The sequence below is a fragment of the Pelodiscus sinensis genome, chromosome 3 (genome assembly GCF_049634645.1).
Source record: "Pelodiscus sinensis isolate JC-2024 chromosome 3, ASM4963464v1, whole genome shotgun sequence".
In the NCBI taxonomy this organism is placed as follows: domain Eukaryota; kingdom Metazoa; phylum Chordata; order Testudines; family Trionychidae; genus Pelodiscus; species Pelodiscus sinensis.
The window spans coordinates 147,531,893-147,544,436 of record NC_134713.1 but is presented as its reverse complement, the minus strand read 5'-3'; the positions used below and the strand labels follow the sequence as shown (position 1 = coordinate 147,544,436).

Genomic DNA, 12,544 nt, shown 5'->3' with positions numbered 1-12,544 from the left:
CTCATTGTGTTAGCAAAAAAAGGACCCTCCTCCTAGAACCCTGGGTGGTGTGTGGAAATAAAGCTATTAGCTCAAAGCATGGTGCAGAGCTGTTTGGTATTTGATGAGTTACTCCTTTAGTCCTGAGTTTGTCACAGGGACAGAAATAGATGTGAAATCTTCTGAACAGGGGAACAGACAGCAAAACAAACATTAGAGGGGAGTTAACCTTTCCCTATGCTATCCAAAACTAAAAAAAACGTTTGGCTAGAGTTTCCCCTACAATATGTACCAGTTCCGACTTACATACAAATTCAACTTAAGAACAAACCTACAGTCCCTATCTTGTACGTAACCCGGGGACTGCCTGTATTTGATCTGTACAAAACACAGACATGGCTCCCCTGGCCCCAGGAAAAAACATCCCAAAAGGCAAAAATCAGGTAAACATCTTAATAGTCTGAGCAAGGCATCTTGGAGCTACTTTTATAAACTGAGCTAAGGATGGTGGCACTGATATTAGTTTTAAGGCTCCACAGAACAGGTGATTTTTGGGGGGTGGGGGTATAGGAATGAAGTGACCATGGATTCTTGGTGTTCTGTGACACGGAGAACATTCCAAACACAGGATATGGTTGGAAGAAGACACAAACCAGAGTAGTAGTGGGGGAAGAGGTGAGGCTGGCAAGTTAAGTTACATGGTTTAAGGGTAACTTAAACAAAAATACCACCTTAAGCCTTATGGGTAGGCTGTGTGTCTGGACACGGATACTCTATGCAGTTTGGGATCTCTGATGACCGCCATGGGCCTGAGATTACAGGCAGAGGATGTGACACAAGCAGAACATGCCAAGAGGCTTCTTTTTGGAATGGATGTCATGGTAAGATTAACTACATGGGAAATGTTTCTGGTTTTTTAAATATGAAAAGCTTTTTGGAACCAAAGATTGACTTTTCGTACACTTCCGCAGGGTTTCTTGTGCCTGGCCTTCTTTTTTGATCTGGACATGCAAAATGCTTCATCTTTCTGTGTAACATACTTTTTTCCTTGAGGAAACTTTCCATTGAAATATGCAGTGTTGTAAGGCAAGTGTCTGAAGTTTGCATTTACTGAAATGTCACTATCGTCAAACATTTTTATTTTTAACTTGAGGTAAATCGGTATTGAATCAGGAGATGTCTAGCAGTTCTTAACATAACCTTTGAATTCTGCAAGAGATACTTCATGAAGGAAGGACTCTTGATAAAGTTCTAACCACATTTCCATTTTAAAATGCATTTATCACTCATTACGTTTTTTATTTTAGATTGTTGCCACTCTGGAGCAGCAGCAGATTTTGGGGCCCTTCAAGTCCACTCCCATTGTGGGAGGAATCAGTGCTATGGAGTCTGGTTGGGATTGTTTGGAATTGTTTGTACTTCATGCACTGTTTTATGGCCAGAGATGGTCACAAAGAGCACGTAAGTAGATTTCTTTTTCAGAAATCTCTATCCAAACTTTACCCAGTTCCCAGTTCCTAAGAAGCAACTCTTCCCAAAGAATTTACTCTAGTTGGAGATTAAACAGAGTAAACTTCTTGCTTTGTCTCAGCTTCCTGAAAGAAAACTATACCACCAAATTAACAATACAGCATTTCTGCAAGGACTGTGCTCTGCTTGCATGCTCACTGCTTGTCTACATGATGAGGTGGTGTTTAGCAAGCCAGTAAGCTACAGCATGCTGCTAATTCATTATATGGATATTGTAGGGGCAAACTACAGTTTTGAGGAGATGCCGCTATGTATTTATTTGTGTGTGCGCACCCAGCACATCAAAGCTAGAGAAATTTTCATAGTGGTGTCAAAAGGGAGAAGGTACTTGTGCCTCATGGCCATATCCCTTCCCCTGGCTATGTGAGGCAGCACTGTCCTGACCCCCCCCTGCCCATTTCCATCTTGCCACCCAGGTTGGAGTTGGAACTCTATGTGGTTCTTGCACTAGATGATAGTGAAAATTGTGAGATTATTTCCTAGACTCCTGACTAGGTACAGCTGAGTGAGTCTAGTACTGATGGGAGTCATGCCAGCAATGGCTAGCAGCAATGGACCTCCTTTGCCTTTCCAGCCCAGCCTCTCCCTTGGTCCAGGACTTTGCCAACACTGTTATTTATAGCCTCATTGGCTGGACTGTCCACTGGACCTTTGGATCTGTCAGCACCACACCCCAGAGTTCATCTGCATTAGTGGAGGCTGAGCTGGTACTGGGCTTCGTGCACAGGACTGCCTCAGCACCATTGCACTGGGCACCACTGACACATACATACACTTTAGGGTTAATGCCATTTCCACCAGTGGGAACAATGGAGGTGTACTTAGTGCTGATGGTGCCATTTCCAGGGTCAGAGCCAGTCCCACCCTCCTTTTGGATGATGGATGAGTCCAACATTACTTACCCCCTCCAAAACTGGTTCTACCATTATCCCCATAAACTCAAAACTCCTTTGGGTAAATCCAGGGATCTTCCTCCTCCTACTCTCCACTATCTGACTCTCAACTGGAGCTGTTTATGGAGCACAATGGGTATCAGGACTGGCACTCAACTCACTCAGAATAGGCAGCCCTGACCTAGCGCCTACTGGCCACCAATGTCTTAGCCTTATCCTATCCTTACCCTGCCTAATCATCTCCATGGCTGCACTGGACATTCAAGCAGAGTTCCTGCAGCAGAACTCTGATAAATCGTTGGATATCCTATAGCAGTCTGCTCCTGGGAAAGTGGCCCTTCTTATTAATTATGTTTCCGTAGAGCCTGCAAAGTAGGTTATTTGGCGCATGCTAGCTTCAGTACCATGGAGAAAAGTTTAGTCCTGGTGCAGACAATAGAGGGCTTTTATTCCCCACAGGTCCTATATTCTCTGGAAGTAACTGCCATGAATGATAGAGCCCAGCAGTGTAGATTAAAGTCCACTCCAAAGGACTTTAGGAGTAGAAAAAGAGAACCCCATTTCCTCCCTGCAAGTAGAGATTGTGAACCAGCAGATGATGTCCAAATACAACTTTATAAATTGAGCTAGTCTGCCTAAATTTGCAGACAGACTGCCTGATGCTTCCGCAGGCTGCTTGGTGGAAAAGATGTCACAGCAAGTCCACACTGGATGTCATGGACACTTCAGCAAGAGCTAAGACTTCCATGGTCACTATTAAAAGGAAGTCCTGGCTGCAGAATTCAGGCATTGCTTCCAGTGTGCAGCACGCTGTAGAGCAGGGCTGTTCAACTGTGGAAGCCCAGAAACCACAATGACACTCACAGCACGTGCCAAGGGCCACAGCTTAAGTGTGGTTGCATGTACATACAAATAGCTTCTTTCACACTGATGGGCATAAATACAAAGCACTTCCCACAATGCCCCGGTGCTCCTAGCACCTCCTCCCTGGGGGCTAGAAATGCTGACACTCTACCCATCTGTTCCAGCCAGCCTGTCCGCTTGTGTCTTTTGATGCTGGCCCCTCCTGGGAGATGCTTCGCTGTTGTGGAGCATGTTTCCAGTGGAGACCACATTCAAAGGATCCCACCTGTGGGCCACTTGTTGAGCCCTGGGTAAACCCAAACTGCACCATGGGCTGCAAACATACAGGCTGCATGCGGCCCACAGGCCACATGTTGAGTAGCCCTGCTGTAGAGGATCTGCCCTTCAATGGCTGGATGCTTTTCTTTGACAGGTCTACTCCTTCAGAGATCCCAGGGCTATCTTATGTTCCATAAGGGTGTGTGCACTGTCATGGCCAAGGGCCACTATGATGGTCAACAACAGATGAACTGAGATCCACAATGCCTCTTTTGGCAGCCTGTTGCTTTCCCAAGGCAGTAGGGCTTCCTCAAAAGGGGGCAGAGGCCCCACCGAAAGAAGGTGGGTCCAGGATTCAGAAAGTCCACATGCCCTCCCCCGTTGTCCTTCAAGTGTCTATTTTGATTTCTTGGTCCATAACAGTGGTCCCAGTCATCCTCCTCTTTACCCTGACTATTCAAGGACAGGATGGCTTGCTTTTATGACATTTGAGATTCAATTACAGTTACAACTGACATCTGGGTCCTAAGCACCATCAAATTGGGCTACACTATCCAGTTCCTCTCCTCCACTTCTCCCTTCCTCTTCTCTCTTGGGCTCTTGGGTAAAAGCAAATTAGGGGTTTGTGAGGACCTGGGCCAGAGCAAGTGGGGGCCTGCCAAAGAAATAGGGTCAAAGGAAGGGGGAGTGGGGTGTTGAAAAATACTTAAAGGGACAGGGAGGTGTTGAGGGGGGTGTCGGCTGGGCTCAGTGGTTTGAATTGCTCCTCTGATCATGAAAGAAAACTGACCTGGGCAGGAGCTGTCTGCAGCACAAAACAAGTTACAACAATGCCCAATGGGTTCCGGTGCTTCCTTTCCAAAGCCAACCAGAAGAGACTACATAGGGGGAATCCCACACAACCTTGCAGGCTTCCAAGCTGCAGCAGCAGGTGGGAGTGGGAAGAAATACCAGAGACAAGGCTGCACCAACTTCAGAGGGGGAAGAAAAGTGCCTGTGCCTTCCTGAAGAAAATCCAGTTATCTCCTGTGATGTGGTGTGTGGGACAGGAATGGCTATTACCTGGACAGCTATGTGCATGTGCCTATGCAATGGTGAACTGACTGTGGGACTGTCACAATCAGCATTTTATTGGCATATGTCAGTAAAATAAGCTCTAATGTCAAACTGAACATTGACCTCCTTCCAGTCCCAACCCCATATCTGTCCTGTTCTAAATGATCCCTGCTTTCCTTCCAGGTCCAGTGCTTGCCTCACCTGCTCTTCATCATCTCCTTCCTCTTCCTTAGAAGCCTGGCTTCCCATTTCCTGCTCCCTGGGGAGCTGGTTAACCATTACCCAGTAAGCAGCATCCATACTCTGAACTAGGGGATGTGAACAATTAGACAACTATCTGATAATCAAATGTTTATCGGATAGCCATCAGCTAGTCGCTCTTGCCCACCCCCTTGCTGCCTCTATCAGAAAGAGGCAGCAAGGGGAGGAATAGTACAGGGTACTTCAAATCAGCATCACCGCATGGAGCCCGGGGCCATCTGGGGTGTCCCCAGGCTGCACGCAGTGTTTCAAAGCAGCAGCGTAGGGTGGAGCCTGGGATCAGCTATGACCTCCCCCACTGACCCCAGGCTCTGTGCAGTGCTGCCACTTTGAAGCATTGCGAGGTGCCTTACTCTGGGGTCCCCGCAGCGTTTCAAAGTGTTAGTGTCACATGGAGCCTGGGGTCAGCGAGGGAGTGCCCAGCTGACCCCGGGCTCCACGCTGCACTTTTCCCTTTGAAGTATAGCAACAGCCCTAGGGTGGTTGTTACACTTCAAAGGTGGAGGTGCCCTATCGACCAATCGATGCAAAATGCATTGACATTCCTGCTGTGAACGTATTAACATCCCTGCTGTGAACATTCTCCAGCATGACAAACCGGGAGGCCAGGAGAGAACAGCACTGGGCCTCTAGTGATCACAAAGCAATGTCAGAGCTGTTCATGTTTCTCCAGCAGGGAGAAGGGCCGTTGCAGTGACCATGCAGAGCAAATGAGGGGCCAGACAGCCATGTCCAAGCTGACCTCCTTGGGCACTAGAAGTGCCACCTTCTGCCCCATTACCTGTGGGTTACAGCTGCCCCTTCCCTATGCTGTGGCGGCTCTGTCTTCTGTTGCCTCTCACCAACATACTCCTCAGTTTTTGCTAGGCAACAGCCTAGACCGTCCCATTACAGAGCTTGTAGTCAAGCAAACTCCACCAAGCCCCGTGACGCACCCAACCACGCAGGTTTTTCCTTTGGGCCGCCAGCCTGGGAGGCAGCCGTTCCTGCACACTAGCGGGTGCTGGGGGGGGGGGGGGGAGAGAAGCAAAGCCCTTGTGGGAAGCATTCAGCGGTTTTCTCATTGGCCTTGGAGCTTGCTCAGCATCCCATACTCCCACCTCACCTCAACACTCTGCCCAGCCTGGAGCCCCCTCCCAGAGACAGCACCCTGCATCTACTCCTGCACCCAAATTCCCTCTCACAACTTGCTCCCAAATCCTGGCCCAGGGCCCACATCCCCTGTCCCAGACCAATGAAAGTGAGGATGAGGGAAAGCAAGTGATGGAGAGAGGGGTGAATGGAGTGGGTGGGGCCTCAGGGAGGACATGGGGTAGATCCTGGGTTGCCCTGATTTTTAAAAAGTGATCTTGGACATAAAAAGGTTGGAGAACTCTGGTTTAAGCCATTGTACCATTTCCTCCCCTCCCCCATAACTTAACTGCTAAGAAGTCAATGAACATCAAACCAGGAGCCACAATTTGTGTGTTGTTGAGCTGCCCACTAAATATAGGAGGCCCCCACCATGCAACTGCCTGAGCTCCAACCCCCCGCACTTACAACCATTTTTGTAAGTGTGGAAGGGGCCGGAAACCCCTGACTTACGTCCTTGGCCTGCATTTGGCGCCTGCACATGGCGCCTATTGTAAATGAGAGCTTGAGTTACGACACCTCTGGCTTGCGATCCAGGAACGGATCGCGTCACAAGTCGGGGGCCTCCTGGACAAGTTCTCTAGCTCGTCCTTTGGAGGCCACTTGTAAAGATCTTATGTAAACAGCAGCAAATTGAGCCATCAGTCTTGCTGTCAATTGCATTTTTGACAACTTGCATACCACATTACAATTTTCCCACAAAATTTCAGATTTTTCCTATGTTAATCAGCTGTCGCCTACCCATGTTGATATTGGCTTGCAAAGGGCCAGATGCTCTTCTAACATATAAATATCTGCTACAAAGTTTGTCTCCATAAGTAGAATATGGTTAATTGCTTAAGCTATTATCCACATTTAAAAAGTCCATCCTGTCTACCAAATATGCTATGTTTTTAGTCTCAAAGGTGCCACAGGACTGCATGTTTTTTTTAAAGTGTACTAGTGTGTAATTTAAGAGTTTTCTCCCAGATTTAAACAAACCACATACTTCTGCACAATTAAAGATATGTCTGTAATGCAGCTGGGATTATAATTCCCAGTTTGGGTGGACATAGATGCCCTTGTTCTGCATGAGCTATCGTGTTACAAATAGCAGTGTGGCCACAGTGGCTCCCCCTAGACTCCCAAGTACCTAGAATTGTAGATGGGATTATATGTGGATGGGTAGCCCAAGCCACAGCTTATGCCCCTGCAGCCACACTGATAATTATAGTTGCTAGGTCGCCTGAAGCTGGTGTGTGTAGGTCTTCATGAGCTGGGAAATACACTTCCTGGCTGCAGTATAGATATAGCTTCAAATGTGTGTAATTTCTCAGTTACAGATACATCTACTCTCTGCTTATGCACTTGGAGCTTCCAGCGAGGGCAATGGAACTTGAGTGTGCACAGGGAGAAACAAATAATGACATTTTTGTGTCAACTACTGCACCTCATATTGCATATGAATAGTGCAGGTTCATACTTATAGCATCAGTCAGTTCAAATGTTGTGACACCTCTTTGGTATAGCTATGTGTTGTTGCAATACCCGTTTTGTAGATGGGTAAAATGAGATAGGGAATGATTAAGCTTTTTGCCTGAGCAATAGCTGGGACTAGAACACAGGAATTCTCTCTCCCAAGGTCTACTTAACTGCCATTGAAATCACTTTAGTTAGGTGTCTACATACACTTGAGGATCTGGGCCAATGTGACTTGCCAAGGTCACACAGGAAGTCTGTTCCACAGCAGGGAACAGTCTGATCCTCTACTGTCCCAAACGAATGCATTAACCACAGGACCATCCGTCCTCTGACTCCCTTGGACTTCTATGATTCCTGGATCAAGCCCCATGCCTTCTACTCTAAACACTATAATATAATGCTTATAGTCCTCATGACTGAATTAATAGTTTACAATAATTTGCAAGCCGTATGACTTGATATTAATTTAAATTGTATGAATCACATGAAAAGATCTGGAAATAACAGAAAATGTAGAAGTACCTAATTAGAAATATAGACATACCTAATTTGATCATTATGATAGGGTTAGCTGAGGCTTTACAACTACATCATCTATGGGGTTTTTTTCTTGGGCTTGAATCTGAATTTCATAGCTGAACAAAATAATGTATGCTTCTAGTAAAATATTGAGATGTTTTATCTGAATGCATACTGGCTGTGTCTACACTGGGCCACTTATTCCGGAAAATCAGCCGCTTTTCCAGAATAAGCTGTGAGCTGTCTACACTGGCCCTTGAATTTCCGGAAAAGCAACGATGCTCTACTGTACAAAATCAGCCGCTATTCCGGAAAAACTATTCTGCTCCCACTCGGGCATAAGTCCTTATTCCGGAACACTGTTCCGGAAAAGGGCCAGTGTAGACAGCCCAGTAGTCTTTTCCGGAAAAAAACCCCGATCGCGAAAATGGCAATCAGGGCTCTTTTCCGGAAAAGCGTGTCTACATTGGCCACAGACGCTTTTCCGGAAAAAGGGCTTTTCCGGAAAAGCAGCCTGCCAATGTAGACGCTCCATTTCCGGAAAAACTGAAAACGGAATAGTATTCCGTTTTAAGCAGTTCCGGAAATTCATGCCAGTGTAGACACAGCCACTGGGTATGCATATACATACTAACTTATACAAGTATCCATTGCCTAGGGAGAAAAATAAAAAAGTTAATGTTTGAAAAATAATTTGAAGATGAAAAGAGTGAGTGTTAAGTACTAGTGCTCCATAATGTTATTAAAATATTTGAATAATAAGCCTGAATTAATCTTTTAATCTTGAAACAGAAGGATTGCATGTTTTCATCAATCAGACTTGATTTGTCTCCAAATAAAAAACCATGCTGTGTACTTGTTATACGGGCATCCAAGGACTAGTGCATGTGAAAAATTGATTTTTCAGACATCTCCCTGCATGAGCCGAGGACAATACATGCATAGTATTTGGCCCATATTTATCTCTAGTATAATTGCACAGACATACACTCCACTTCTAACATCAGTGTTGTTACCCCAGGGATAAAGTTATTCCACTATGCATAAGGGGTTTGATCCAAAGTCCACTGACGTCAGTGGAATTCCCCCCTCTCCGCCCGCCCTCCCCCAACTCAGCCTCCATAGCAAATATGTATTAACTTGGGAGGTTTACCTGGGATGAGTTTGAAATGGCTGTATTGTCCACAGGAGTAAAGCCCCAAATGATTTTTTCAGATTATCCCAAATAACAATGCATACAAATGTGATACCACATTGCATATCAGCAGTAACCACCACTCATGTTTAGAAAAAAAAATGTTAGAGATTTTTAAGTTGTTTCATATTCCTCCACTCATAAAGCCAGTCTGCCTCAGGTTCCACGTGACCATCTGCACTGTTCTTTGAGAAAAGAGAAAATTAATCTATTTTGAAAACCTTGAAAAGTGCTCTAAAATACACACACAGCCTACTGAAAATAGAAATAAATGCTAGGTTTACTCTTTGCAAAGCTGAGCATCTTCCCTTTAACTAATAATGCAAAGCTTCCCTGTAACCTTAAGGGATCGCAGAATATCAGACCTCAAACCTGACAGAAGTGCCAGAATTAATATTGCCCTTCCTAAGCCTCGGATTAGTGTATTTTGGGGGGAAATAGTTTGGGGGAAACAGAAACATTTTTCTTCTGGTTATTTTTAAATGAGTAGCAAAACTGTTGACTCAGGTGCTCAGGAGTTTGGAATATAAAAACAATATGTCTTTTTCAGCAACATGGAACATTTTGCAGCTGGAGTAGTATCATATCAAATTTCATATAGATCACTATGAAGACATGTTAATTTTACCTCTTGAACTTTTGACTTGTAATAATAATTTGTCAAGAAAATCTTTCAGGGAGTTACACTGATGCAAGTGTGGATGAAAAAAGATCCTCCTGAATGATGAGGCCAGAGGTAGCTTCTGGGCATGGCAAAATTTCAATTGTCCCCCTATGTCTTTCTAGCTAGACAAGGTACATTAGGTAACATCTCTCACTGGACCAACTTCTCTTGATGCAAGAAACAAGCTTTCAATCTCTTGTCTGGGAAACTAAGGCTTTGTGTATACTACACAGCTTTTAGCATCATGGCCAAGCTGCTAAAAAATCAAGCAGTGTAGCCACTGTTTGTTGGCTGTTTTGCAGATAAAATACTTACACCCCGAATGAGCAGCATTCACATTGTAGGCAGAAGAGCGCTGCCACTTGCCATGGCAAAATTTTTGTCTTTTAGGGGAAGTTTTATCATTGCACTGTCAGTATAGATAGAACCTAACACAAAGCTTGTGTCTATACTGGCAATAGCTGGACAAAACTTTTATTGTTCACGGGTGCTTAACCTCCTCCCTCAAAATGACACAGTTTTGCTGCAGCAAGCACTAGTGTGAATGTTGCTTTGTCGGCAGGCTGTGCTGGCTGACGCGAGAGCCACTCATGGAGGTCAGAAGTATTTAGCTTGCAAAAGTGCACTCACTGACTTGTTGCTAAAAGCTGTGTAGTGTAGACATACATGTCAATACTCAAAGTGTCATTGCTAAATACAAGAGTTGAACAGATTGGTCCAGGAAGTGAAACCAGATATTATAGGAATAACAGAAACATGGTGGAATACTAGGCATGACTGGAGTACAGGTATTGAAGGGTATGTGCTGTTTAGGAAAGACAGAAATAAGGGTAAAGGTGGTGGAGTCGCATTGTATATTAAAGATGAGGTAGATTGTAAAGAAATAAAAAGTGATGGAATGGAGAAGACAGAGTCTGTTTGGGAAAAAATCACACTGGGAAAGAAAACTATCAGATCCTCCCCTGGGATAGTGCTTGGGGTGTGTTATAGACCACCAGGATCCAATTTGGATATGGATAGAGACCTCTTTAATGTTTTTAATGAAGTAAATGCTCATGGAAACTGTGTAATCATGGGAGATTTCAACTTTCCAGATATAGACTGGAGAACAAGTGCTAGTAATAATAATAGGGCTCAGATTTTCCTAGATGTGATAGCTGATGAATTCCTTCATCAAGTAGTTGCTGAACCAACAAGGGGGGATGCTATTTTAGATTTGGTTTTGGTGAGTAGCAAGGACCTCATAGATGAAATGGTCGTAGGGGACAACCTTGGCTCGAGTGATCACGAGCTAATTCAGTTCAAATTAAATGGAAGGGTAAACAAAAATAAATCTGAGACTAGGGTTTTTGATTTCAAAAGGGCTAACTTTAAGAAGTACGACCGCTAATTACTAAGGATGGAGTGGAGGTTAAGGATAATCTAGGAATGGCCCAATATCTAAACAAATACTTTGCTTCAGTCTTTAATGAGGCTAATGAAGAGCTTAGGGATAATGGTAACATAACAAATGGGACTAAGGATATGGAGGTAGATATTGCCATATCCGAGGTAAAAGCCAAACTTGAACAGCTCAATGGGAGTAAATCAGGGGGCCCAGATAATCTTCATCCAAGAATATTAAAAGAACTGGCACCTGAAACTGCAAGTCCATTAGCAAATTTTTTTAATAAATCTCTAAACTCAGGGGTTGCACCATTTGACTAGAGAATTGCTAATATAGTTCCGATTTTTAAGAAAGGGAAAAAAAGCGACCCGGGTAACTATAGGCCTGCTAGTTTGACATCTGTAGTATGCAAGATCTTGGAAAAAAATTAGAACGAGAAAGTAGTTAGAGACATTGAGGTTAATGGCAATTGGGACAAATTACAACATGGCTACGTCTGCACTGGCCCCTTTTCCGGAAGGGGCATGTAAATTTCAGCAGTTGTAGTAGGGAAATCCGCGGGGGATTTAAATATCCCCCGCGGCATTTAAATAAAAATGTCCGCCGCTTTTTTCCGGCTTTTAAAAAAGCCGGAAAAGAGCGTCTAGACTGGCCCCGATCCTCCGGAAAAAGTGCCCTTTTCCGGAGGCTCTTATTCCTACTTTAAAGGAATAAATGGAATAAATTAAAGTAGGAATAAGAGCCTCCGGAAAAGGGCACTTTTTCCGGAGGATCGGGGCCAGTCTAGACGCTCTTTTCCGGCTTTTTTAAAAGCCGGAAAAAAGCGGCGGACATTTTTATTTAAATGCCGCGGGGGATATTTAAATCCCCCGCGGATTTCCCTACTACAACTGCTGAAATTTACATGCCCCTTCCGGAAAAGGGGCCAGTGTAGACGTAGCCCATGGTTTTACAAAAGGTAGATCATGCCAAACCAACCTGATCTCCTTTTTTGAGAAAGTAACAGATTTTTTAGATTTTAGTAAGGCATTTGATACAGTACTGCATGGGGAATTATTGGTTAAATTGGAAAAGATAGGGATTAATATGAAAGTTGAGAGGTGGATAAGCAACTGGTTAAAGGAGAGACTACAGCGGGTCATATTGAAAGGTGAACTGTCAGGTTGGAGGAAGGTTACTAGCAGAGTTCCTCAGGGATCAGTTTTGGGGGCCCATTTTACTTAATCTTTTTATCGCTGACCTTGGCACAAAAGTGGAAGTGTCCTGATAAAATTTGCGTATGACAGAAAGTTGGGAGCTATTGCCAATTCAGAAAAGGATCGGGATATCATACAGGAAGATCTGGA

At 44.5% G+C, this 12,544-nt stretch overlaps 1 protein-coding gene across 1 annotated transcript in view; it reads left to right on the top strand.

Annotated features, from left to right (window-relative positions):
- Positions 1-5,079, top strand: part of NSL1 (NSL1 component of MIS12 kinetochore complex) — a 30,663-nt gene extending 25,584 nt beyond the window's left edge. The window contains exons 6-7 of the mRNA XM_075925166.1: positions 1,287-1,440; positions 4,389-5,079. Coding sequence (XP_075781281.1) covers positions 1,287-1,440; positions 4,389-4,627 — 393 coding nt within the window. The 3' untranslated portion in view covers positions 4,628-5,079. The remainder of the gene's footprint in view (positions 1-1,286; positions 1,441-4,388) is intronic.
- Positions 5,080-12,544: the final 7,465 nt, after the last annotated feature.